Below are 25,959 nucleotides of genomic sequence, written 5' to 3' on the forward strand. Positions count from 1 at the left end.
TAGTGTACGATATATATATATATCTAGAAAGTGCATTGATTGTATAGCAAACTCAATTCTTTGTTATCTCAATGTATGCAGTAACGCAGATACTGAATAGACACTTACACCATATAGAAGAGTGAACAATTAAAAAATCTATATTATTAATTAACCTCAAAATCTCATGACAATGGTAACTGTTTATTTATAACAACCATAAAGTGTCCCATTCCATGAGCAACCTCAAGTGATAGCAACCTTCCATGTTAAAAGTTTGATTTCAGAAAAAACTCCAGAGGACCTGAGATTGAGACCGGAGGATCTATCATCAAGCGACTCGCCTTTCCTTCTACGTAAAGCTGAGGTAATGTGTTGGCCTCTTTTGCACTAACGCCTTCCGCGGTCCACAACGTAACATGTGGCCATTCGTTCTTAGAGACTATGGTCTCCTCCCCGTCCACAGATCCGACATGGGCAGTTAGAGCAGCCATCTTGTCGTTGCAGATGACCTCGGTGAGCTCTACGGGTACCTCCGTTCAAGTGCTGGCCATAGCTGGCTACAGCTGCTACGCCGTGGCTTTTCTTGTGGGAAAGCGTCACGTGAGACCGTTCAAGCTTTTCCTGTATACTCTTTTTCTTTCCCTCTAGAAAAGATCCGACTGTTGGGTGTGCTGTGGCCAACTGATAAGAAAAAAAAACATCTATTAACAACAAATCCCATACGTAACCTTGACTTCTCTGATGCTTATAAGAAAAAGGAAAAAAAAAATGATGTCGGCTCACTCCGTTACAAATCGGGGCAGGAACAAAAGTCATATTTAAGTTTGTGAACTTACAGCTTTTAGTTTTTGAATATGAACATCCTTTTTCTTAAGAATATGATTGGTTACCTTTTCAAGAAGACTGTGAACTTGAGTAGCAGGCAAGTTAATGGCAGCGAAAATAATAGACCCATGTTTTGTTTTCTCTGAACTTGGTGGTTTATATTCACCCTTTGCCATTCTTTTGAGCTCTTCCCGCACTTGATGAGATGCAGACTCAAATGGAATCTGAATGTTGCAAACCAGAAAGCAAAGACATTGTTATCTTTTATCATGTGCTGAAGATATATCGACACAGCTAAAATACTATATAACATGGATTTGTAGCTTTTCATGAACCCTCAATGACAAAAAGTATCTTTTACCTGAATAGAATTGAGATATTCCGAATTTGCAACTAAAGTATTTCGTAGTTGTTTCTCCAATTGGGTCCACTCTGCTGCGTATGTTCCTCTCGTCGACTCGAGTCTACATCAAGCAAAATCAGAAGGAAAAGAGTTCAAAAGGACCCAAACAAAAGTTAGAGCTGAAGAGATGAAGTAGAGAAGATGGTAGTGTTGGCTACCCACCTCCCATGTCTTCGACTGTGGAGATTGAACAAATCTATGCCCTCCTCAAGAACTGATTTAACAGGATCAGGTAAAGGACTCCTGTATATGCGTAAAGAGAAGTCAATTAATTAAGTGGTTTACAAATTAATTAAATACGAAGTTGCAATTTGTAGCTGTGCCAAGTTCGAGTTTGTAGGTCACAATTGATGTCACCATATACCTGTCTGAGTTCAACAGTGGCATCTTCACGAGGGAGCCAAAGCTCTCAATCAATTCACTCTCAAATTCTTTACGGTTCTGGAAGTTAAAGACCGTTCAGTTAAATGTGAGATCAAATCATAGATATACTTGAAGAAAAGTTGTGGTGTATGTGATGATACCTTTCCCACATAAAGGTGACAAAACATCAACAGCACATAGCCTGCATTTGAAGATGCCTTGTCGAGCTTTCCCTAACAATTTTTCATTGCATATGAATGAAACGACGGTTTTGTTAATTTGAATAGGGTTGTGATGAAAGTTGGATGACGCAGTTGAAGATAAACTGTGTATAAGATGCAACTGCATACCGGATGGTTAACTCGTTGAAGTACACGGAATATGAAAACAGCCAACGCATCAAGTGAATATGGATTTGTATCGGTTCCTGTGCAGTCAAAAGAGGGCCAAAAGTATATATCAAGCAAAAGACCACAATGAATACAGAGGATGAGACAAGGCAGTAATTGCGGAAACAAAGCAGAACAATATATTTGTGTGTTTAAAGCGAAGTATATAAACTTCTAACTGCACTCTTCTGTAAGAAAATTGACTATCAAGCTTAGAAATTAAAGAAACGAACAAAACGGGAACAAAATCAGTAAAAGATAAATGATCTTTCAACCTTTTACACTCAAAGCGTTTGCAGGGTCATCCAATCAATTAAAGGTCAAATATTATAATTTGAAGTTAATATGACCACATTAAACAGCACACAAGAAGATTGGTAAATGAAATACAACAAAGAATGGATCATAATTACACACCTTCAGAATCAGCAACGATTGGAACTGCAGAAGCCCTAGTTCTCCGACACATGTCTTCAATCTATAGGGAAATTACAAGAATAATATTGGAATGAGACTTGTTAAGAAACATAAGATGTGAAAATACATCAGGTCAGCCACTAACTAGGCTTCAACAATACAAGCTATGCACACAGATATATATATGTATTAAAGGCAGGTTACAAGTAGTCGAAAAAATATTTTGTCTTCAAAAACCAACCGAGGGTGTCATGGAACCAAATTTTAATCTTAATAACCATTAGGCAGCAAAGCAATTGATTACGACTGTAACAATAGTTGCAAAGATTCTGATAAAAATCTACTCCTACAAAGCCACTCTTAAAGGATCCATGGGTAGAGATTAGTAATGAGTATCAGGCTTATAGCACTACCTGAGAATCTTATAAGCCTGATACTAATCGATGTGAGGTTGTAACAGATTCTCAGCGTATAATTAAATTACCTGTCTCCAGACATCTTCATTTGAGGCATTTTTGTCAGCTAACATAATTGATTGTGGTTTTTTACGACGTTCATCAGCAACCTTTGGCCAATATTTTCCTGCCCAGTATGTAATATATTGCATGAGATGGCAAAATTGAGAGACCAGAGCAATTTTGACCCAAAAAAACCCTACACTTGAAAATACCTTTGACAAGATCACCCATCAGGGTGTGCACTGGCCGATCATCTTCAAAGCCTCCTGGGGAGTTCAATAACTCCTTGCAAAGTGCAGATTTAGCACATCCAGGAATCCCTGAGAACATATTTAAATTATTAATATCACAAGAAAACAGATTAACAGAAATGTTATATCAAGTGAAATATACAGAAAGATATACCACCATTCTCTTTCTAACATTATGTTGCTCTCACTTCTGGTCAATATTATCTGACTAATGTTATCTGAATTAGTCAAACAATCATCTATAATCTATTGAAAGCTAATAAAGACTACTACTAATAGGTTTAATATAAAACATTGCCACAAAGATGAAGTAAAACCAACAACCAGAATACATGAGATGATATATAGACAATGCAAATGGAGTACCTGGAAAGAATACAATTAAACCCTCATCCTTGTGGACAGCTTCCTTCAAAGCTGTGCTCAGGAGTAGCTGGTGTCACTCCTTTCTTCACAAGATCGCCTTCTTCATCTAGATCACCGTCAACAATGGCTAAGAAGTCCTCAGTTCTCACTAGGTTCCCAGCAGCCCCTATCGAAATCTGGTTCTTTGGTCTCTGTTTCGCGTACTGCTCCAGGAATGGCTCAGCTTCACTTAAGTATGTTGATGAAGATAGCTTATCATTCCCACACCTTTTTCTTATGTAAGCAGCCCTGTACATTTTGAAGAGAAGAAGAGATGCTAATCCAGATTCAAAAAGCTGAAAGAATTATTAGACAAACGGCAGCATCTAGGCAGTAGGTTACACATTTGCTCAGGAATAAGTTTTAACAAAACTATATAAGCTTAGGCTACATGTATAGAGTAGTGTGATTCTAGTACCATTCATCATGCATCTTGTATAGTCCTTTCTGCTTTCCATCTGACGTACCCCAGATTTTCATTTGCCTGGATGCAGAAACAACAATAATATTACCAAAAAAAAAATTAAAGCATGATCACGTCAGCTCCTAAATAATCAAAAAACATAATGAGCATGGCACAACTATTCTCCCCATTTTGTTTTACAATGCAATGCAAGTTAATCAGAATCCGGATTACCAAAAATATCACTATAACATTTGACACATCACTCTATATATATATATTCATACGGAGAAAGCAGCTCACCTGAGGTAGTAGGTTTTGTGAGCTGCTGGCCCCTCCCTCTTTAAATAGAATTGATAGGCCATTACGGATCAAAAAGGTTCTCAACTGTAAGAAAATTGAAGACATGGCCAACATCAGGAATTCAGGATAATCATGCAATAAAAGAGGTAGGAAATTGCAACAAAATCACAAATCTCTCTAGCCAGAAGAGACCTCCAGAGAAAAGAAAAATATACCTTGTATGGGAGAAACTTCAGTTTGATAATTAAGTTAGCATCATCATCAGCCAAATCATCCTTAGCACATCTGCAAGATGCAAATCAACATTTCTTTTTAATTGAACATCTTTAGCAGACTTATCTGACTTTCACAATTAAGAAACATAACGAAAAAAACAAAAAAAAAACCCTTACCATAATCATCCAGTGGGCGTTGACCATGATCTCCAAGAACAGCTGTAAAAGTTCCATAGATATGCACATGTGCTTTTCCTGGGAGAAAATGACATATTATGAGCTCACTTTTTCTGGCAGCAATTGAGAATATGGGTTTTTCAAAAGCTCTGTCCATGGAAATACCTCAAGAAAATCACTGAAATCTGTCTCTTTCTCTAGAGCTTTAGTTCCCCAAGCCTCCCTGAACATCCGTGAAAGGACAAAAACACCTACTGCAGTATAACTGCAAATGAAATATTGGGTTAGCATATGAGAAACCGGTTCGGTCAGCAGCTCAGTTTGCAATCACCATAAAAGAACCACATAACAACATCAGAAAATGAAAACGAGTAGTAAAGTGCAATTTTGCTTCATCAAAAATGTTTTCAAAATATATATATGTAATTACAGTGGTGTGGAATCTTTATCCATAAACGCAACATGAATAGGGAATACCATCAGCAGGCAACAAAACTCCAGAAAGAGAAAACATAAGATATTTTGATGGACGATGACTAACTATGAAACTAAAATGAAGAAGTAATCTATCTTCTTCAAAGTGAAAAGTGTAAAACAAATCTAAAGCTTGAGTTTGAGTTTTTATTGATTTGGGGTTTTTGTCTAAGATTCTTTGTGAAGACAGAGCTCATCAATAATCAAGGAAGGAATAACTGAAGCTAAGAGATTAAATGAGCTAACATATTACCAAAGCTGTTCTTTGCATATGCTCCCCCTTTGTGACCGGCGTACATAAAGAGAGAGCCTGAATGCTTCTGGGATACCTGTAAATTAAAAGGTGCATTACAAGAGGTTCGTAGACAGTTAAAAAAAAAAACTTGAGAGTGTCAATACAGATAATTCAAATATAGCTAGGGTGTTGTTGTTGATACCTCCAGAGTTGCAAATCCTTTAGATACCACCATCTCAATCATAATTGCTCTTATCTGCAAAAATCAAGATAAGAGCGTAAATAAACAATTAAGTGCTACAAAAGAACAAGCAGTCAGTGAAAGGGCACTGATCTGAGCATGACAATAAGTCGATTTGTCCACTGCCGACCCGCAAAAATTGCTTAGATTTTGAAGAAGTTTTGTTGCTTGCTGTAGTTTGACTCGGTAAGACTGAAACATTAGTGTTGCTTTCCGCAAAGACTCAACCCACCAAATTGATTGTTTACTGCTTCTGCAACAACAACGGATACAGAACTATCACACTGGATTCATATGGAGGAGCAATCCATCTTCGGTTTCACTTGCCACTACTTCTGCTCACCGTGACCTCTCCTCTTTTTCTGGCCAACCAAAAACAAAAATTTCTGATTTCTCCACAAACTCCTAAATATGCATCCACAACAATAGCAATGCGCAAACACAGATCAAAAGATACAGAATTTTCAAAATACGAATCAACTAATACCTGCAAACGTAAGTGGTCGGCATGGACACTCCCACCCAACGGCCGATGACATCATCGTCGTCGTCGTCTCTGTGTAAGCGAGAACCAATTTTACTCACAAATCGGTGATTCCAACAAACGTCACGAAAACCGGTCTGACCGGGTTGATCGTCTTTGGTTTAGTTTAATTTCCGGTTTATTGATTTTATCCCAGCGCCCTTTAACAAAAACGTAATTAATTAGTGGCACGGTATAATTTCCTTTTTTTGTGTGTGTGTGTGTTTTTTTTTTTTTTTTTTTTGTTGTTGTTGTGGGAACTCTCGGATTTGTTTATGTGGAAGTATAGCAAAGCTCCAATTTTTGCATATACATACGTACAAAATAGTATTAGACAGTAAGAGCTCGTATCCATCGAGATGACGCCATGCATGTGTGCTTTGATATACTCCACACATCTATGTAAGTCGGTAAAACATAAATACATAATTAACATCAAATGTTTTTCTCTTTGTGTTATGCAATTTAATTTTGCTATCCTTAATAAAAGAATTTTGTAGCCTGGCCAATCACGATTACTTAAACCCATTAGAGGGATAATGTTTTGATGTTGCCAACTTCTTGGTTGGCAAAAAAAACAGATGGGACCTAAGAAAATATCGAAAGCTTAATATGGACGTAGCAACTTGGGCAATCGTACGTCCATGGAATTTTGAATTTGGTTTTTGACTTTTAGTTACTATATTACACTTAGTATCTATTACTGCAATCGAGATTATAAATCATTTTTGTTGGTACGGGATTCAGCATCCCCGACATACCGAGCTAAACCAGAAATACTAATTGATTAGTTAACCGGGAAATCGGTTAAGGGCTTGATTAGGTCAACAAAAAGTCAGTTCGGCCAAAGTGTCACCTTGAAGAAGAAGGAGCCGACTTCCACTTCGTCACGGCGGCCGAATGAAGCAATGAGGCAGCTTTCCATATCTCACTTCGGCCGATAAGGAAAGTGAATATATATTGTAATCTTAGGGCGTGTATAAAGAAGGAGTGATTTCTCCATTGTAAGGTATCAAGAATAAAAGACAATAATCGAGTTCTCTTTTTGTTCTGGGCAATAAACCCTAATTCTTTTGAGTTCTACTTCTTACTTTAATTCGAAGGCTTAGATCTGTTTTCTAGAGAAATAACTCTATCGAATTTGTTTCCCTCCTCAAACAAATTCATTGTTGAAACCTAGTTTCTACAATTTTGTCATAAATATGTACTATTTTACATGACTATGATATATACCTCAAAATTTAAACACATCAACAAAATTTTAGCAACGTAAAATAGTGATGATATCTTTATCAACCAAAATAATAGAAAAAAAAAAAAAAAAAGAGAGAAAAGGGAGTAATTTGGAGACAAATTAATCTATTTTAAGGCTTTGATTTGAAAGTTTAAATTGATGCACACGCACTGATCAAACACACAAAAGATAAGCTAAAAGCAGCCCACAGCTTTGGGTTCTCTTGTCCCTTCCCTCCCTCCTAAATCGCCTTTTAGGTTTGATTATTAATTAATAACACTATGTTTAGGACTAATGAATAATTATGCGGTATTATTCCGGACATTTGGTTTTGTTTAGATATTTTATTCACAGAAGTGTCCTTTAGTTCTTGTAAGAGACATATATGGAGAACCTTTTTTCTATACTAGAGATTTTTATATTTTTACACGCTTCTTCGAAACGATTATGTTACGCCAATGATCAGCACTATATCCGACTTAGACCATCATACTTGGATCAATAACCAAAACTATGTTAAGATTCATCGATTTGAATTCTAAACTAATTGGTACATATTCTTATATGTAATTATAAAACCCCTCTTGTTACAAATGCCGGACACCTAAGTTCATGTAATATATGCATCAAAACATACTATGGTTTTGGTGAAACGGGGACTTGACCTTGTATGTATAGTTTGAGTATATGTATGTATAAAAAAGTTAATAGATTTGATATAAAAAGAGAACTTAAGAAGGAAACTGAACATCAAAAAAGGTGTAATTAGCTAGACTTCGGAACTCGACCTAACTCTAACGTTGCTGTGTACGTCTACGTCATCATGTCTTGTAATGATGCTTTATACTGTATAGTATGAGTTTCTCCATTGATATATAAAGTATTTGTTTAAAACCAAAATACACTTGTTTATATGAGTTTATGGAGCGAAGTAGCAATCAGCTTTCTGAAAGCATGGATCCATGTTTCCCGATATATCCTCCTTTTCAACTTTAAGATGTGAACCTTTGTATGGTGATAGCGACGGTCTGACTCTGAACACTCGTGTTTAGGGAATCATCATTTCAGACAGTCTCTCAATCATTCTCCACTAAATTATTCAATATATTCTCTTTTTGTCAATTAAGTATTTTTCTGTAATATCATCACTACTTCAGGTGATTTTAACATGCAACATTAAAATGAAAATATATGTTTAAAACTAGAGGTATTGCACCATTTTCACAGACATGGAAATGGATTATTTGATGTTGTAAACTTTTAAAACATACAATACAACAAAGTAATTTTTAAATAACTATATAAACTGTTTGTGCCTTTGTGGTGTAATGTACTTTTAGATTAGTATTTATATATTTAGATTGTGGAAGAATTAGAAAAATTACATGGAAACAAGCTGGACAAACATCATAAATATGTATTATTAAAAATCAAATGATTTTATATTTAGAAGATTACATATACACCATTTATATATTAAAAAAATTCCTTGATATAATAAAGTTTACTACATCAGAATTTTACAGGAGACATTTGCATTGATGTACAATCCAAACGTATTTAGTCGGATCTTAAAAAACCTCAAATCAACAAATTACATAACATAAGTTGAATCTAAAAATCGCTTTCTATTCATATTCAATTTATTGGACATGAAAGGAGCATTGGCATTTTATGAGATCTCACAGTAAAACAAAGAAGAAGCAAAATACAAAAGAAAACAAATAATTTATTCTCTAGCTCTCTCAGTCTCACTCTAACTCTTATTTCATCATGTTCAATATCCTTACTTAGCCCCTAAACATTTGAGCCCGTTCTTGATCATCCCTCGCTGCGATTCTTGAAGCTGACAACGTACAGAATCCGACCTCATTAACACTACACTGTTTCTGCTTCTGCTGCTGTGATTGCTTGCAATGCAAGATAGCTCCTTGTATAGAATTCTCAATCTCAGAACTAGAACTCGTACTTCTCTTCAAAAACTGCAATGGACGAAACCCTAAACTATTCGATGATTTGTTGTTCGAACTCTTTGCAGGTTGTCGTCTCATAGAAACTGAAAACGATCTTCTATGGCTCCCGGAAACAGAACCATTACTCTGTTTTTTAGGTCTCTCGGTTTTGGTTTGCCCAAATGGCTTCACTCGTGAATACCTCAAAACCGAATCTTCGTCTGCGACTCTCGCAGCGGAAGACGCGCATGATGACTCATCAGAACAGCTAGTTTTACCAAAGAAAGATCTTAGATAAGCTCTCGAAGCTTTAATCTTCGTTCCAAGACTTGATTGTTTGATCAATCTCAGTTTCCTTGTCCAAGATCTCTTCTTCTCATCCTCATCCTCCTCCTCCTCCACCACTGAATTTGAATAGTTAAGGAAATAGTCTTCAGTAAGCTCTTTACTCACTTGACAAGACTCTGCCGGAGAGACAGTGCAGGACTCGAACGGAGTGTTGCTTGTCACCGGAGTTGGTACCGTCCCCGTTGCTAAAGGTGTGCTGTAGAATTCGTCGTCGAAAGTGTAATCTTCTAGAAGCTTCTGAACCATTTGGAGACGAGGAGGAAGGTGAAGAGGGAGAAGCTTGCCTTTGTAGAAGAGTTCGTCAGCGGGAGAAGTGGTTGTGTCTATTTCAAGAGCACAAAGATGAGACATTTGGAACTCGAACTCTCGAGGGTCGTTGTTGTTGTTCAAAGTTTTTCGTACTAGGTTTGTGAAAGAAGTTACTTCCATATCTATGTAATCCTCTTCTACATCACTGTCGCATCGATCTAGATTAGCCGCCATTTGTTTTTATGTTTCTTTTGTGGTATGTTTGAGTGATTAGAGAGATAAGTTGAGTTATATTAGTTGAAATTGTTTTTATGAACAGGGGTATGAGAGATTACTGTCCCTTTTATAGGATATATGTAAGAGACTCTCTTAAAGAGAGAGAGACAGAGAGAGTTAGTGTTAGGTTTTTGATTTGGTAAAGAGGGTACAACTATGGACCGTATTGTTTTATTGTTTTCACTTGCTTATAGGATACGAAATTACGAATTAAATAAAACAGGATGTAATAAAGTTCGAATGAGTACCATGTATTCCGAAATGGTTTCTTGGATGGACCATAATAAAACTTGTACTTAAATATTTTCTAGAAAAGATTAGCAAAGTATCCGGGTTTTGCCTAAGTATCCTACTAATTTCTTGTACTCGATATAAAGATGGGTCAGGTATTTTATGTCATTTTTATTTTGAAGAATGATTTGATTGGCTCTAGAAAGCTAATGGGTTCACCATCGTCAGCAATGGTGATTAGTACTTAAATTTATGAAAGAACGAATAGAGAGACAAAGTTTTAGAATAAAAACAAAAGTATCCAAATATTGGTTTAATAGTCTATCTGATAATTATGTTACTTATTGTGTTTCCCACAGATGTGTGTTGGTATTTTGAATTTGTTTTAATCAGGACAAGAACGACGATGAGAGACAGTTAAATTTATCTTGGTAGAAGCCCACGTGTAAGATATTTCTTCTGTCTCATTGGTTTACTCGAGCGATGAAGAAATGTATTAACACTAAGTATGATTCAACAATATGATTATGTCGTGACCCGTATGATACATTGATAAATACGAAGAAACTTATATATAAAGACACTGTAATTGTTTTATATGGTTTTTATAAATCCTACTTTAGAGTTTTGGGGAGGAGTCGCATCTCATTGTCCTTTACGATGTTCAAGACATGTTACTAGATTCCAGGGTTTAGTTTCTCTAACCTTTTTTGAGTTATCATCTCCATGATTATAGAGTTTTTATCTTATCATCCATTAATTTAAACAGTTCTTTTTGAAAGTTTGAAGGAAATTATACAATATACATACCGTGTGGTGACATAAATAAATAGAACTAAAAGCAAATTATACCGTGCCACTAAATTAAATACGTTTTTGTTTAAGGAATAAACCGGAAATTAAATTAAACCAAAGACGATCAACCCGATCTGACCGGTTTCTGCGACATTTGTTGGAATTACCGGTTTAACGATTTGTGTGTAAAATTGGTTATCTCTATCACGCTTTACGCTTAGACAGAGACGACGACGATGTCGCTTTGGGCATGGCCGTTGGGAGTGTCCATGCCGACCACTCACGTTTGCCGGTACTATTCAGTTGTATTTTGACAATTCTGTATCTTTGATTTGTGTTGTTGATGCAAATTTAGGATTAAGTAGAGAAATCAAACGAAATCGATAATAGCATAAATTTGAGCTTTGAAACTGTGACTCGTCTACTTTGTTATGTCAAATTGTTACTGTGTGGAGCTATCAATCTCGATTTTGGTTTAAAGTTTCGATTTTTTTTTTTTTTTTTTTTTTTTTGTAATAGACAATTTCAGGTTTTATTCTGTTTTTTAGATTTTAGTTTTTGAGTTTCTTTGGAGAATGTAGATTTTATATAAGTAGTAGGCTTTACACATATTTTGATATTTCACATCCTTTTTTAAATGAAGTGATGAAGATATTAAGCAAATGCTCTCTAAGACTCTAACTGTGACCTTTTAGTTTCTTACACATCCTAGTGAGATACAAGATGAAGAAGACAAAGAAGTAGAAGAGCCGCTAAGTATTGGTCTCCCATGGAACAGGTCTGAGAGATAATTCTCCAAGTTATCTGGCTTTAACCTCACCAGCATCTCTATGTTTCTCTCCTGGCTCAGCGTTGGCAAGTACTTGCCGTAAAACTCTCTGTATTCCGGTACTATCTTCTTTGCTATGGAAACCTTAAGCTCGTCCCTTAGTTTTGCATCTGTTATCACACATGATGATTGTTTCGTGTAAGCTTCTTCGAATGCCGCGTGAAATCTCTTGAAATGTGTTTTGGCCTCCTCTGGTGATAGTACTGTTGTGTTGGATTTCTCTGGTAAAGATATGTATACATTGGACCACGCTGCGATCTCGTAGTTTCCTGCGTAGCTTCTGAGTTTTGTTTCGTGCTTTGTGAGCCAATCGTCTCCGAGAAGGTTCCTGAGGTGAGTTGAACGAACGGTGTCAACCACGAACTGAATGTTGTTCACGAGGAAGAGGTAAGATAGTGAAACGTCCTTGTAACTCTCTGCTTTGATGTCTAGTTTGCAGAGGAAAACAAGGATGAGCCATGCTAGTTGGATCGAGACTGCGTGGTTGTTGTTGTCCTCATCTTCTAAGATTGGAGCTGTGAAATAAGATTCTAGCATACGGGTGTTTCTCTTAAGCGGATACTCTTCAAGGATCTCAGACAACACACGGCTGTATTCAGAAAGTGATGATATGAAACTCATGGTTGATCGAGTCAGCTTGTGAACCCCTCCTCCTGCAGTAAGTGCTTTCGAAGAATCCTTTTGTATTGTTGACTCAAATTCCGTGAGACTTGTGTGGATTGAGTCCTTGAGTTTCTTAAGCGATGAGAGCACCAGAGTTTTAACCGCAGCTACTGAATCAAAGTGAAAAATCAGTTCTATGTCTGGCCTAAGGTCAGAGATTGCTGCATAGAGATCCATCAGCCTGAAGATCCTCTCCTGCGATGACTTCTTCTCCTTATTGGCAACGAGTTCAGGGAACTTGAAAAGATTGATTCCTGCTTCATTCGCTATCTCGTAAAAGCAAGACTCTCTTATTGTACTCGAAGCAGAGAAGACGTAATCACAGAGAAGTTTTTCTCCTCGGAGAAGTGTTATGACTCCAATCTTTGCAGCTTTGATCCAGTTCTTGATCATAGGCTCGAGCACGCCCCAGTCCATTCTGTTAAACCGTAAGATCTTATACTTTTCGATCCCAAGTAAGTGTAGCCCTTCATCTACAATTGACTTTCTGATCAACTTATATCTCTTTATGCATTCTTTACCATATCCACAGCTGATCATGGTCTCTGCTATGATCTTGAGGTCTGACATCACAAGTGCTGCAGCTTTTTCAACCTTACTGATTGATTCACCAGCCTTCTTCAGCTCATCTTCATCATCATCATCATCATCATCAGATTGCATAACATCTTCAAATTCTGAATTGCTTGAAACTGAGGATTGACTAGAGACAGATTCAGGATCAAGTTGGTCACGGTTCGAAGACAGTATCTGGAAGAACTCTTGTTCAAGCCTGGCCATACCGATCTGCATCAGGTGCTGTGCCAACACTAGCTTGGCAGATTGAGAGTGCTGAGAGATAAGAAAGTGCATGGCTCTGCGTAAGTCACGGATGCATCTGATGAATTCTTTGGCCTCCTTTCTGCTGTGACAAAACAGAGAGATGATCTTTGTGTAGGACGGTGAGTTGGGATCCCACTTCTTGATGATTGATTCAGTGGCCTCCACGGTTTCTTCCATCATCGACTGAGAGAAATTCTGATTGAGAGGAGAAGCTGGGAGAGAAGTGAATGGAGAAAGAGAAGAAAGGATAGATTTAGGAGAAGAGGAAGAGAAGATAACAGACTTTGCTTTTTTCGCCATTGATGAGGTTTTTACTACTCACTACTCTTCTTTCTGATTATGTTAGAAGAGATGATTTATTGTTCAGTCGAGTCGCTTGTGACTTGTACTGTCTTGATTGTCTCTGTAAGGTACACATATAACATTATATAGAGAGATTCCTCAATGTGTGACCAATACAAAACCTTTGACTGGCTTTTCTCTATTCTTGCAAGTTTTAAAAACTCAAGATAACTAAATCTTTCATGTAGTTTCATGCTGGTGTAATAGTTGACCGAATATATTATCTTTTATTTTTGTTTCTTAATCATTCGATTATCAAATACTTGAAATGTAAGAAAGTCTTTAGATACAAGAATATATTATAGTGGCTTTGAATCTTTTGACTTGGTAAAATTTCGATGTTTTATACTATATAGGATGATGTCGATTGATTGACGGTTAATTACTTAATTAATATCTTATTAAGATAATATTATGAGTTTGGTGACAAAGTCCACTTTAATTTTGAGGTTGTTAACACGACGAAACATTTAACGATCTCAAATTTTTGTTCCTCACTTGAAAAAAAATATTCCACAGATTCTTCTTATATTGTCTCTGTCTGTTAAAAATTTCACTAAAATTGATTATTAGAAAATTTCACTAAATCACGACGTATAAAGATTTTCAGTTTGTGACATTCTTCTTTTTTTTTTCGGCAAAATTTTTGAAAATTTTCGGCAAAAAGTTTGAAATTATGAAACCAAATACTACCCATATTTGTGTGTGTGTGTTAAATATGACAAGGAAAATTTTAGAACCTATAATGAATATGAAACTACAACTTGAATAAATCAATTTGAGGAATATTGAAAAATTTAAAACCAAAGGTAAATTGTATACTTATCACTTTCAGGTAATTGTTTATGCAATCACTATATAAGACTAATTAACCTATATGGTTTGACCAACAGATCAAAAGATACGCACTATCTCTCTGATATTTTGTAATTTACACTTATTGTTATATATAATGACATGGTGGTAAGGTTTGAAAAATGATATATACACATGCATAATAACTAAACAAATATTTTGCAGCCACGAGTTCGTATTGATAGAAAATGATATGTGCTTACCAAAGTCAATTGTGTATAGATGGATGTAAGCAATTTCTGCATCAACGGTGACTTGGCAAATCAAGACCAGCAATAAGCTATTCTACGTATAGCAACGACCACACTTCATAACCAAAACCAAGTGCAAGGAAAAAGGTTGTAACATCCAGAAAAGGCTAATTAAGGAATGAGCTCGTATATAACGTAAGAACTCCTAATACTACTTGATTTGGTTTCATCTGAATTGAATTGAGTCATTTGTTTTCAACAGTTACGAAACCAAAAGAAACTAATAGGAAAACTCAAATGAATTAGAGGAAGTGTGAAAACAACTGGCAGAAGAGATTCTACAAAAGTCAATTCTTTCCTATAAGACAAAGTGTACTCACAAAGTCAAAGTTAAAGCAAAACTACGAGTCTACGATAGTGTTTGATATTTGTGCATGTTATCGCCAGCCCCAACCTCTTCAACTTTGGTTGGTGTAACAAATTTTAGTGACAACAAAGGATTCACACATGAGGACACATTTTGGCGCATCAATTCTACAAAACTCGACATTTCCTACCTATTGATTGTCTAATGGTGTGTCTAGGTTTCATGTGTCAACTTATCTTGCAAATCAGACCACAGCACCTTTTTTTCATTTTCCTATGTATAATTTGTTTAACTCGGATGTGTACTCATAATCAATTTTCCTTGCGTTATATATTCTCGGGTCACCAAATTTATCAAATTACTGATTGTTGAATTTATGTTTGTGTAGCGGCGTAACTCTCTAAACCAGTGGAAAACTTTATCCAAGGTGTATTTTCTTTCTAGAAAACTTAGAATTTGGAAATTAACAGCACAAGACAAACGTTCGAGTTGACTCATCCGAATGATTAGTGATGACAGAGTTTACAACCATAACGAGCTGATTCTAACCGAGGCGGATAATATAAAAGATGAAGTGATCCGATCATATAACAATAATACTCTGCTTATATGTGAATCAAATCTTTCATTAAGATGAGCTTTCAAAATCTTTAACATGGAAAGAAAATAAGCAAAAACTCACACAAGAGAGCTAATAAAATTCAAACACACAAAAATTGATGTGATTTAAGATAACGCTTACACCTTAATAGCATACTTCCTAATTGGAAAGTACATTTCTTTCTTCTTCTCCCTTTCAGTCTTCAGTGATGCCTGTGTACAAATAATCAGCCAAAGCAACAATTCATTCAGTACAATAAACAAAATACACCATTTGCTCAATTCTATAATGTCACTTTGAAAAACTACTAAACACAAAACAATACCTGATGCTTGGTGAGTCTTCTCCTGATAGCTCTAGTCTTCTTGGGACGAAGATCAAGAGGCAAAAGCTTCTTGTTCTTGTACGCCTCTCTCAAAGCGGACTTTTGTTTCTGTGAGATCACTGTCAATACCTGAGCAATTGACTTCCTCACCACCTTGCTGTATTAACACAAAACAGAACCAATTTGAGATCAATGTGATTAAAAAATCCAACAGTGAGAAACTAAAACCAAGTAAGCTACTTTTTAGTTACATAAACTGAACAGTAGTTTTTTAATCTACAGAGCACAATGATATGAACTAGGATACAACTAATACGTAACAGAACAAAACTACACAATTTGCAAAACATAAGCAGAAGCAAGTGTTCTATATGTATAAACTCTATCAAAAAGGTAATGATACTCATCAACCTGATTACCACATATGATTAGTAACCACTATCATTAGCTAAAACCATAAACAAAGCAACAAAATTTAGATTCAAATCATAATAGATAAAATGCAACATATGATCACACAAGAAGAGTATAAAGTAAGAGATGTGGAAACACATACATCTTAGAGAGCTTGTTGGGAGCACCTCCAGTGACCTTAGCGACGCGGAGAAGAGCAAGCTCAGCCTTAAACTCCTTCAACTGAGTAGAAAGATCAGCTTTTGATTTCTCCCTCAGCTCATGAACCTTGATTCTTGCTGTTCAGATTCCATTTCACAATACACAAAAAAAAATCAAATCTCATAACCAAAAAAGTATGATATTGTATGTTAAATTGGAAAAAGTTTCAGAATTTGGCTTACCCATTGCGTCTTGGTGCGGTGTTCTTCTGGCCTTGCCCCTTACTCTGTTGGCTGGTATAAAAGATTAGAAGAAACCCTAGAAAACACACAAATGAAGAAGATGACGGCTATCACTTAAACTCGGATTTTTAGGTTATATTTAGTGGGCCGAGTTTGATTTCACATGGGCCGGGGCTTATAAAACGAATTCATATTTTACAAGTTTTTGACTAACGAGTAACGACGTTATCGTAATAAACAACGTGATAGAAAAGTGTAATTATGAGTAGCGTGATTGACAATTAATTACCTCTCTAATAAATAGATGCATACATTAGTCGTACAAGTTGACACAAAGGCATAAATGCATGTTTATCCATGACCCCCAACTTGAAGATTCTTTTAGTAACTTATTACGATGGCTTGGCATTTCATAATGACTCGATCGGAGAAGTTACCCATTTGGTCAAAAGAAAAAAAAAACTAAGCGCCGGTCAAGCACCACCGGCTGAAGCATTCTCATTGATTAATTTTTACAAAAAAAAAAAAAAATGAAAAAGTGAAATCTTGGACTTGTTCAAAGCTTCTGGTAACGTTGTTGTTATCTACAACGAAAAAATATCCAACCAAAGACGCAGCGTTTAGAACATGGATTCCCCTGTTTTTTGGGGGGTCGCTTTTATTTCTTTTGACTCTTCTCTTTTCAGCTCCTATAAATCAGACAACAACTAATTCTTTCTCTCTCTCACATCACAAATCCTTTTGAAAGACAAGAAAATATCTTATCTTTTTGCATAAAACACAGAACAAAAACAGAGGATCCATCAATCATGGTTTTGTATGAAGAGGTTAGTGTGTCTTTTATATATGTTTCCAAGCTCATGTAGAGCTCTGTTACTATATAAAAGTGATGATACCAAAAAAAACAAACTGTACTTACTAGTTCTGTTCTTATCGATCCAGCAAGATATCAAGAATCATTATATTAGATCTAATGCAAGTATTATAATTTTTTTTGTGTGCAGGATTTTGTATTGAACTCACGAGGCATGAAGCTGTTCACTTGTGTATGGAAACCAGATAAAGAAGAACCAAAGGCCTTGCTCTTCCTCTGCCATGGCTACGCTATGGAGTCGAGCATCACCATGAACAGTTCAGCCACGAGGCTAGCCAAGGCCGGTTTTGCAGTCTATGGAATGGACTATGAAGGACATGGGAAATCCGAGGGACTAAATGGTTACATCAGTGACTTTGATCGTCTCGTTGATGATGTCTCTAATCATTACTCTACAATTTGTGGTAATTATTATGATTCTTATTTTTAGAAAACCCTCAATATGTTTTTAGATTTTCGTTACTTTACTAAAAGAATTGGTGGAAATAATTGGTAGAGAAGGAAGAGAACAAGGGGAAGATGAGGTTTCTACTTGGAGAATCCATGGGAGGAGCACTTGCGTTGCTCTTAGCCAGAAAGAAGCCTGACTTTTGGGACGGTGCTGTTTTGGTCGCACCCATGTGTAAGGTTTGTGATCTCTCTTTCTTTTTTTGTAGTTTATTGTTTTTTAGTTATCCTTAGTCTTGCATTATCAACGTATAAAGAAATCAATATACATTGAATGATTAATTAGTGTTCTAGATGATTTTTATAGTTGAGATACATTTTCAAATGATTTTTTTAAGGATTAGATCAAAGGTCGCAATCGAAAACGGAAAAATATGGGTGTAAAGTGAGAATAAACCAAAAAATTTCAATTATTTTTCTCTACTTTTTAATTAGTAATAAATGTCCTTAGATAATACTACAAAAAAATGGTTCAATCACTCTTCATTCGTCTTTTGTCTCATACTAGTGTCTATTTAGACACCATTACTTATTGTTACAAGCAAATATTAGTATAGTACTGATTAGAAAAAGTAATCAAAAAACGAATAGTCTACACATCTTTTCTTTTTTTTGTCTTCCATCTAATATGGCAAATGTTGTTATGTATAGTTAGCAGACGAGATAAAGCCACATCCAGTAGTGATCTCAATTCTTATCAAGCTTGCCAAGTTTATTCCGACGTGGAAAATAGTTCCAGGAAATGATATTATTGACATTGCAGTTAAAGAACCCCACATCAGAAAACAGGTGATTCATTGTAATCTCATTAAGACGGCCAAAGTTTACTTGTATAATCACATTTTGTTATTAATCATAGTATATGACTCTAACAGGTAAGGGAGAACAAGTATTGCTATAAAGGCCGGCCTCGCCTCAATACCGCCTACCAACTCTTGTTGGTTAGCTTGGATCTCGAGAAGAATCTTCATCAGGTTTCTAATTTTAAGATATATACTTATTTTAGATATGTATATTTGATATTGTTTTGGACGATAACATGTTACACATACAACTTGATAATTAATTAGCAATGGCTTTTGAACTTATATAGGTATCTATTCCTTTTATTGTTCTTCACGGAGAAGATGATAAAGTGACGGACAAAAGCGTGAGCAAATTGCTATACGAAGTGGCTTCAAGCTCGGACAAGACGTTCAAGTTGTACCCCAACATGTGGCACGCTTTGCTATATGGGGAAACTCCTGAAAATTCAGAAATTGTGTTTGGTGATATCATAAATTGGCTGGAGGATAGAGCCATCAATTCGAACGGAGGGTTGGAGAGTCAGCTAAAACATAAGCATGATAAATTCTTGACGCATAAATAAGTGAACGATATATGTAGCAATATGGTTATGTACTTAAATGTAGTCTTTTTTATACAAACGAAGTTACTTGTTGAATTTTTATCCATAAAAAGAAGAAAGTTACATGTTGAATACGTTGTGAAGTATATTTTTATAATTTACGGAAAATCGCTGAATCTATATAGCATAACAACTCGCTAAGAACCCTCAAAAACCACACGAATTTGAAGATAGCATTAGACTGAAGAAGATAAGTTAGGTCTTTTGATATAGGCAAAATTGACCGGTTTCAATGGCTTTTGGATCGAAAAAATAAATAAATGTATAAAAAGTCGACGCCGTAGTTCTGAAACTATATACAAATTTAGAAAAGTTTAAAATATAACAACTATATATTAGTACGTCACATGTTTTTCTTTTGAGATAAATTGGCCTAATTAGTCAGACCATCGTCTCTTTCACCATCAGTGGCTATTTTAAGTTGCAATGGAATGATAATCATCCATATTATGGAACGACTGTTTTCTAATTATAAATCAAAAGATAAAAAATTTCTAGTTATATAACTCAAAAGTCATTGATTACATATACACTTATCCTATAGTATTAATTTTCAGGTAGAAGTTACTTATTGCTCTAATTTCAGAAGAGTTTTAAGAGTTGGGAATTATTATAAGAGTTTTTTTTTTTTTTTTTTTTTTTTTTTTCAATTTCTCTTATTATTATAAGAGTTTACGAAAGGTGGAGGTATGTTTTGTATTATAGAGAAAGTTAAGGAGTGGAAACAAAAAGAAAGCAAATCCACGACGTTGTCAACTTTGTCAGGGTCAAACGACTAAGCTCTACAAGGTCTTCCATATACTTTCTCAACTCTCCAAGAAAACAGGAGAGCAAAAAAATTAATTCAAATTACTCTCTTTCGACGTGATGGTTAGTTGATTAACAATCTCTTTAATTAAAAATTTTGATTAGTCTGAATCTAAAAGTGTGCATTTGTTCTTTCTTATTTCTTGTAATGAATTGATTTTGGTGTGAAGACGAGTGCAACAGAGGACCTCAAGTATGAAGAGGTTTGTATATGTATATATATATGCATTGGGATCATCACATAGGTGTATATATATATATATATAAAGGTCTGGTGACTGATTGATGATTGTATATATATGTGCAGAGTTTCATAAAGAACACTCGAGGATTGAAGTTGTTCACGTGCAGATGGGTACCAACAAACAAAGACCCAAGGGCTTTAGTTTTCCTTTGCCACGGATACGGCATGGAATGTAGCATCACCATGAATAGTTGAGATCAACCCACTTCATAAAATTCTATGAATTTATATTTTTATTATATATATATGCTTTTCATCTAGATTGTATTATAGAATGACTAATAAAATCTGATCTAAAATCCAAATGTTTCAAGTTAACACCAAAAAAAAAATTTATTAACGTTTGAAATGAATATGATCGGATTAGGTACTGCGAGGAGACTTGTGAAGGCAGGATATGCGGTTTATGGAATGGATTATGAAGGACATGGCAAATCTGATGGGCTTAGCGCTTATATCCCAAACTTTGACAACCTCGTTGATGATGTCTCAACTCACTACACAACTATTTGCGGTAATGTTGACTTTTGGATTATAAAAGTCAACTTATTGATTGAAATTTTTGTGTGACAGTAAATGTCCTAATTAAAAAAGGGAAACTACATAATTTTGGAATCAGTATGATCGATATGGAGTTTTTTTTGGTTGAACGTGCGAAGATGGAAGCAACTGATAAATGAATAGCTTGAACTTTTTTTCTTTATTTGTTTGAAATTATCAAATAAATTGCCTTTGGAATGTAAAACTGAAATAGAGAGGGAAGAGAACAAACGGAAGATGAGGTTTATGTTAGGAGAGTCAATGGGAGGAGCAGTGGTTGTGTTGCTATGCAGGAAGAAACCTGACTTTTGGGATGGAGCTCTCTTGGTCGCTCCAATGTGTAAGGTATTTCACTATTTCTCATCTCTTTCTTTAGTTTGTTTTAGTTGCCTAATATTATTGCTATTCTTACATGCAATTGAAATTTGTGGTTCAAAAATATTAAACAGAACACCTATAACATTTTTCTATTCTATGAGTGAAATAATCATACAATATCAAACCAAATTACTAGATTCAGTTACGCAATTAAAGAAAATATTTATTTTTTTTATACGGCATATATATATATATAATTGTTGATTGATATAAATTAAATGCATATAAACGAAACATTTTTTTTTGTGAGTACAAGCAAATTAAATAGTACTATATGAATGTGAAATATATATATTTGTCACAGATCGCAGAAGAAATGAAGCCAAGTCCTTTTGTTATTTCGATATTAACAAAGCTCATCTCGGTTATACCCAAATGGAAGATCATTCCTAGTCAAGATATCATCGAGATATCATATAAAGAGCCAGACATAAGGAAACAGGTATGCTTCTATATAACATAGTAATCAAAATAATCAGTATACAAAAGCTGAGTAAGAAACTGATGATCAGCATTAGCGGCTAATCAGTATGCTTGATTTAACTTTTGTACATTATGGTATGGGTTCAGGTTCGAGAAAATCCTTTATGTTACAAAGGAAGACCACGCTTGAAAACTGCGTATGAGCTCTTAAGGATCAGCAACGACCTGGAGAAGAGACTTCAAGAGGTATGTATATAAATTATACATACATTCGAGATTCCCTTAATGCATGCATTGATATTCAGATTGGACTTAAGGAATAATATATATATTTACTGGTAAAAGTTTACCGTCAGATTTTATTTTATTTGGTTTCTAACCATCCGATAAATTGTTAGTATAGATTGTAAATTACAACTAATTAATGCATATAATGATTATAGGTTTCATTGCCGTTTATGGTTTTACACGGAGATGATGATAAAGTTACAGATAAAGCAGTGAGCCAAGAACTATACAAGGTTGCGTTGAGCTCTGACAAAACCTTAAAGTTGTACCCTGGGATGTGGCACGGTTTGCTCAATGGTGAAACACAAGAGAACATCGAAATTGTCTTCGCTGACGTCATTGGATGGTTGGAAAAAAGAAGTGATTATGGAAATGAAAGGTTTGAGTCGGAGCTTAAACATAATAGCAATGGTTTGAATTTCAAGGAATAGTCGTTTTGCACACTTTTACTTACTATCTACATTGTTTAACACATACAAATTGTTGTAATGAAATTATGGTGTTTTGCATTCTGATTTTAACGCTGTTATTGTGAATTATATATCTTTTTTAAAAAAATTGTTTCATGTTTAATCTCCATCAGTATTATGAATAAGATCAAGATATATATATTTTTATAATATTCTTACATTATATTAAAGTTAAATACACACAACAAGGGTATATATCTACAAAGTTGAGCTTTTTCTTAGTGGAGATGAAAGTTGAGCTTTTTCTTAGTGGAGATGAAAGTTGTGATTTATGCCGTTCTTTGTTTAACTATTTAAAGAAAATCTGTATTTAATGATTTTTAAATATTGAAAACAAGGATTAAATTTTTTAAAATAATTTCACTCATTAATTTATATAGAACAAAATAGTAAACTTAGAAATATTTATAATCAATAAATCTCATGATTATTTCCTAGATAATCCTACAAAATAAAGAAAAGTTTTCATCTAAAATATGATATTTAAATTGGAATATGTAACATATATCTAGTAATATTCAAGACTATACCCTCTACTTTCGGCTTGGTTTAGGTGAACACAATGGCTGCATTGTTGTCGTGTGAGGGCATTGGAACCATTTGAAGCAACTCTTCAAAAGCTCTTCCTCTAGGATAATAACCTTTCAATCCAATCACGACCATCTTCTCTAATGTCTTTGTGTTTTGCAGCATAATTTTCATGAGCGAAGCCACATGCTTTGACTCTAGTGGCCAAGTTTCCCCAAGGACCCAACATCGATTCAAATTCAAACTATGCGCTTCCAAGTAGTAGTCAAGAAGATCTTCCTGTACAGCCAAAAATATCATTAATGCAAAACAGATTGTCAATATCTCAGGTTCAACGAACTCAAAACCAAATGACATGTTTATAGGATTATTCAAACTCGGCAATAGCCAATAGCTTGAATGGTCAAGGAAACAAAAAAATGGTTCAAGGTGAACATACCCGTATGAAGCCACATTTTGAATTATATAGTAGGGTTAGCTTCTTTAGTTGAGGTGAGTTTTGTAGCACCCTTACTATCCCATGAATTACATACTGGGAGATACTTGTCTTAAGCGTCAAAACTTGAGCCTTGAGTATCGGTAAAGAAACACCTCGAAGTTCCACAAGGGATAAAATCTACAAAAGCACAATCTCCAATGGTGAATACCGAAACATCTACAGCAATACTAACATAGAGTTACGGAAAATCAAAGCTTAATGGAAACTAATCAATCGGCTAAAAGGTATAAGTGTGTGCAAACCAGCTGGTTCTACACGAGTAAGAATGGTCATATATATCACACTGGAGTAGACAAAATTAAACATACCTTACGAAAGTTTTCCCCAAAAGTAAGCTTCTGTACATTCTTCAATTTCTCTAGCATTTCTAGCGCCATAATTTGAAGAAAACGAGCGTCGAGTTCTTCCGTAACTTGACAAAAGTCAATGTCTAGTTTAACTTTGGTTAAAGACGAGACATCAACTAAGGTACAAGGTAACTGAGAGTTTGTCAATCTGAGGTCATGTATATGTGGTGCAACAATGTGTGTTGCCCCTGTAACCAAAAGGCGACGCTTGATTTTTAAAACTCTCAGACGCGGTGACTTGCTGAGATCAAGAAACGTTGGTTGACTTAGGCAATACAATCTTAATATTTCGAGGATCGGACAACCACATAGAATCGTTGCAAGCGATTCTTCAGAGATATAGCAAGAATGCAATGAAAGTTTCTTCAATGATGTCCAAGACACGGAGCAACTTGTAACCAGATAGTTACATATTAGCTTGAGTTGCTTGAGAAAAGAATTGGTGCAGAAGGAATGAGGAATGCACCCATGGAAATCATGGTCATATAATATAACGACAGATTCTCAACGTTTCGGGACATGGCGAACTCGATTCACTTGTTCATGTCGTGAGGAGGACAGTGTCTCACGTGGTTGGAATCGAGGTGAAATCTCATCATCTTACGAGCCGTGTAGCGAGCTAGGGTTTCGTTTATGAAATCAGCCAGATTTCGTATATTACTAAATCCTTCAAAATCAAAGGACAAGGAAGGTGTATTGGGCCATACATGCCTCCATCGTCTGGACAAGACCGAAGTGCGCATGGCTATTTTAGTCGGGAGAAAGGAGAGGATTTGTTGGATAAGCACATCATGCAAAGAGCTGATTGAGTCTAGATTTTCACTTGAGTCTCTTGCTCGTTTGAGATTGCGGCGGTGCTGATGGGCGTCGCAGTCAGTGGCGGTGACGCCGTCTCCGTTTCTGCCGTCGTCGGCCATTACGTTATCAACCACCGATCGATAACAAACCTACTTGTATGTGTTGTTGGGGTTTTGTGATTAAGAGACAAATAAAGTATCGGATGATAATTTGCTCTTATATATACGAGCGTACATACTTATAGTTATAGCAAAATACTTAACATTAATTTATAAGATAAGTAAATACCCTAGGATGTTTTAACTAAAACACACAGATTAAGAAGTCTTTACTTTTAACAAGTTCAACCGATCAGTAACAATACTGCATAATATAAAATATTAAACTAATCTAAAAGTTGCATAGAAACTTGAAAACATCTAATATTATAAAACAAAAAACTATTCTAAAACATCTTATATTTTGAAACGGAGAGAGTATTTAACTACAATGGTAATAATTAAATAAGTCCTAAATTAAAACCAATTTTCTTTTTCTCTTTTTGTTGCATGTTCTTTGTTGCAGATGTTGTGAGAACTCATTTTCAATCCCTAAATTATGAATCTTCTTCTCCACGCTTTGTTTTTCTTTGGTTGAATCAAATCTTTTGGTGAAAATCCAACTGTATGTTTGCAGTGACATTACGAAATTGAATAACTTTTGGATTAAAAAAAGAAAAGATATATATATATATATATATATATATATATATATATATATATATTACTAGGCTTCTAAAAAGCCCATTACATACTACTACAATTATCTCCTGGAGGTTTCGAACGTAAATTTTGCAATTGAGATTAATTTCTGAAATAGATTTACAAAAATAAAGTATATATATGTAAATGAACTAATTAATTTAATAGTGTTTGTTCCAAAAAATAAAAAAGAATTAGCAATGAAACTTGTGACTCTCTCTGACTTT

General features: G+C 35.2%; 3 protein-coding genes and 4 pseudogenes across 6 annotated transcripts; 2 read left to right on the forward strand and 5 right to left on the reverse strand.

The window, feature by feature from the left end:
* Positions 1-122: 122 nt before the first annotated feature.
* On the reverse strand, positions 123-5,811 carry LOC104784279 (tRNA ligase 1-like; annotated as a pseudogene). The gene is made up of 19 exons (XR_015597251.1): positions 5,672-5,811; positions 5,503-5,556; positions 5,319-5,394; positions 4,757-4,856; positions 4,592-4,669; positions 4,415-4,484; positions 4,200-4,283; positions 3,912-3,977; positions 3,455-3,742; positions 3,050-3,157; positions 2,864-2,961; positions 2,380-2,440; positions 1,924-2,000; positions 1,735-1,806; positions 1,575-1,651; positions 1,373-1,453; positions 1,169-1,271; positions 873-1,031; positions 123-663 (listed from the first exon to the last, which is right to left on the reverse strand). The product of XR_015597251.1 is annotated as a tRNA ligase 1-like (transcript).
* A 3,089-nt stretch (positions 5,812-8,900) lies between these two features.
* On the reverse strand, positions 8,901-10,231 carry LOC104782388 (putative membrane-associated kinase regulator 4 pseudogene; annotated as a pseudogene). The gene has a single exon (XR_015597256.1). The product of XR_015597256.1 is annotated as a putative membrane-associated kinase regulator 4 pseudogene (transcript).
* A 1,481-nt stretch (positions 10,232-11,712) lies between these two features.
* Positions 11,713-13,984, reverse strand: LOC104782389 (exocyst complex component EXO70H1 pseudogene; annotated as a pseudogene). The gene has a single exon (XR_015597257.1). The product of XR_015597257.1 is annotated as an exocyst complex component EXO70H1 pseudogene (transcript).
* Positions 13,985-15,826: 1,842 nt separating this feature from the next.
* LOC104782390 (large ribosomal subunit protein uL29y) lies at positions 15,827-17,213 on the reverse strand. Its single transcript, XM_010507306.3, has 4 exons — positions 16,942-17,213; positions 16,701-16,836; positions 16,145-16,301; positions 15,827-16,031 (listed from the first exon to the last, which is right to left on the reverse strand). Exons 1-4 carry the CDS (start codon positions 16,943-16,945, stop codon positions 15,957-15,959), a joined length of 372 nt encoding a protein of 123 aa, XP_010505608.1. The 5' UTR covers positions 16,946-17,213; the 3' UTR covers positions 15,827-15,956.
* Positions 17,214-17,529: 316 nt separating this feature from the next.
* LOC104782391 (caffeoylshikimate esterase) lies at positions 17,530-19,742 on the forward strand. The gene is made up of 6 exons (XM_010507307.2): positions 17,530-17,768; positions 17,946-18,219; positions 18,312-18,442; positions 18,914-19,051; positions 19,138-19,236; positions 19,356-19,742. The coding sequence occupies exons 1-6, from the start codon at positions 17,751-17,753 to the stop codon at positions 19,629-19,631; spliced, it is 936 nt and encodes a 311-aa protein (XP_010505609.1). The 5' UTR covers positions 17,530-17,750; the 3' UTR covers positions 19,632-19,742.
* An 828-nt stretch (positions 19,743-20,570) lies between these two features.
* On the forward strand, positions 20,571-22,921 carry LOC104782392 (caffeoylshikimate esterase-like). The gene is made up of 7 exons (XM_019244230.2): positions 20,571-20,680; positions 20,785-20,911; positions 21,089-21,235; positions 21,476-21,606; positions 21,944-22,081; positions 22,210-22,308; positions 22,506-22,921. Exons 2-7 carry the CDS (start codon positions 20,887-20,889, stop codon positions 22,779-22,781), a joined length of 816 nt encoding a protein of 271 aa, XP_019099775.2. The 5' UTR covers positions 20,571-20,680; positions 20,785-20,886; the 3' UTR covers positions 22,782-22,921.
* Positions 22,922-23,369: 448 nt separating this feature from the next.
* LOC104784280 (putative F-box protein At1g49610 pseudogene) lies at positions 23,370-25,111 on the reverse strand (annotated as a pseudogene).
* Between the last annotated feature and the right edge of the window lie 848 nt (positions 25,112-25,959).

Source organism: Camelina sativa, chromosome 4 (genome assembly GCF_030686135.1).
Source record: "Camelina sativa cultivar CO46 ecotype springtype chromosome 4, ASM3068613v1".
In the NCBI taxonomy this organism is placed as follows: Eukaryota; Viridiplantae; Streptophyta; class Magnoliopsida; order Brassicales; family Brassicaceae; genus Camelina; species Camelina sativa.

Excerpts from the sequence above, each read along its gene's own strand:
- LOC104782390 (XM_010507306.3), bottom strand. Across the intron at positions 16,302-16,700 it reads CCCAACAAGCTCTCTAAGAT|CAAGGTGGTGAGGAAGTCAA; the intron begins GTATGTGTTTCC and ends GTGTTAATACAG. Across the intron at positions 16,032-16,144 it reads GAAGACTCACCAAGCATCAG|GCATCACTGAAGACTGAAAG; the intron begins GTATTGTTTTGT and ends ATTTGTACACAG.
- LOC104782391 (XM_010507307.2), top strand. Across the intron at positions 18,220-18,311 it reads TCATTACTCTACAATTTGTG|AGAAGGAAGAGAACAAGGGG; the intron begins GTAATTATTATG and ends AATAATTGGTAG. Across the intron at positions 19,237-19,355 it reads TCGAGAAGAATCTTCATCAG|GTATCTATTCCTTTTATTGT; the intron begins GTTTCTAATTTT and ends GAACTTATATAG.
- LOC104782392 (XM_019244230.2), top strand. The coding sequence starts at position 20,887 with ATGGAATGTAGCATCACCATGAATA. Across the intron at positions 21,607-21,943 it reads TGGTCGCTCCAATGTGTAAG|ATCGCAGAAGAAATGAAGCC; the intron begins GTATTTCACTAT and ends TATTTGTCACAG. Across the intron at positions 22,309-22,505 it reads TGGAGAAGAGACTTCAAGAG|GTTTCATTGCCGTTTATGGT; the intron begins GTATGTATATAA and ends TAATGATTATAG.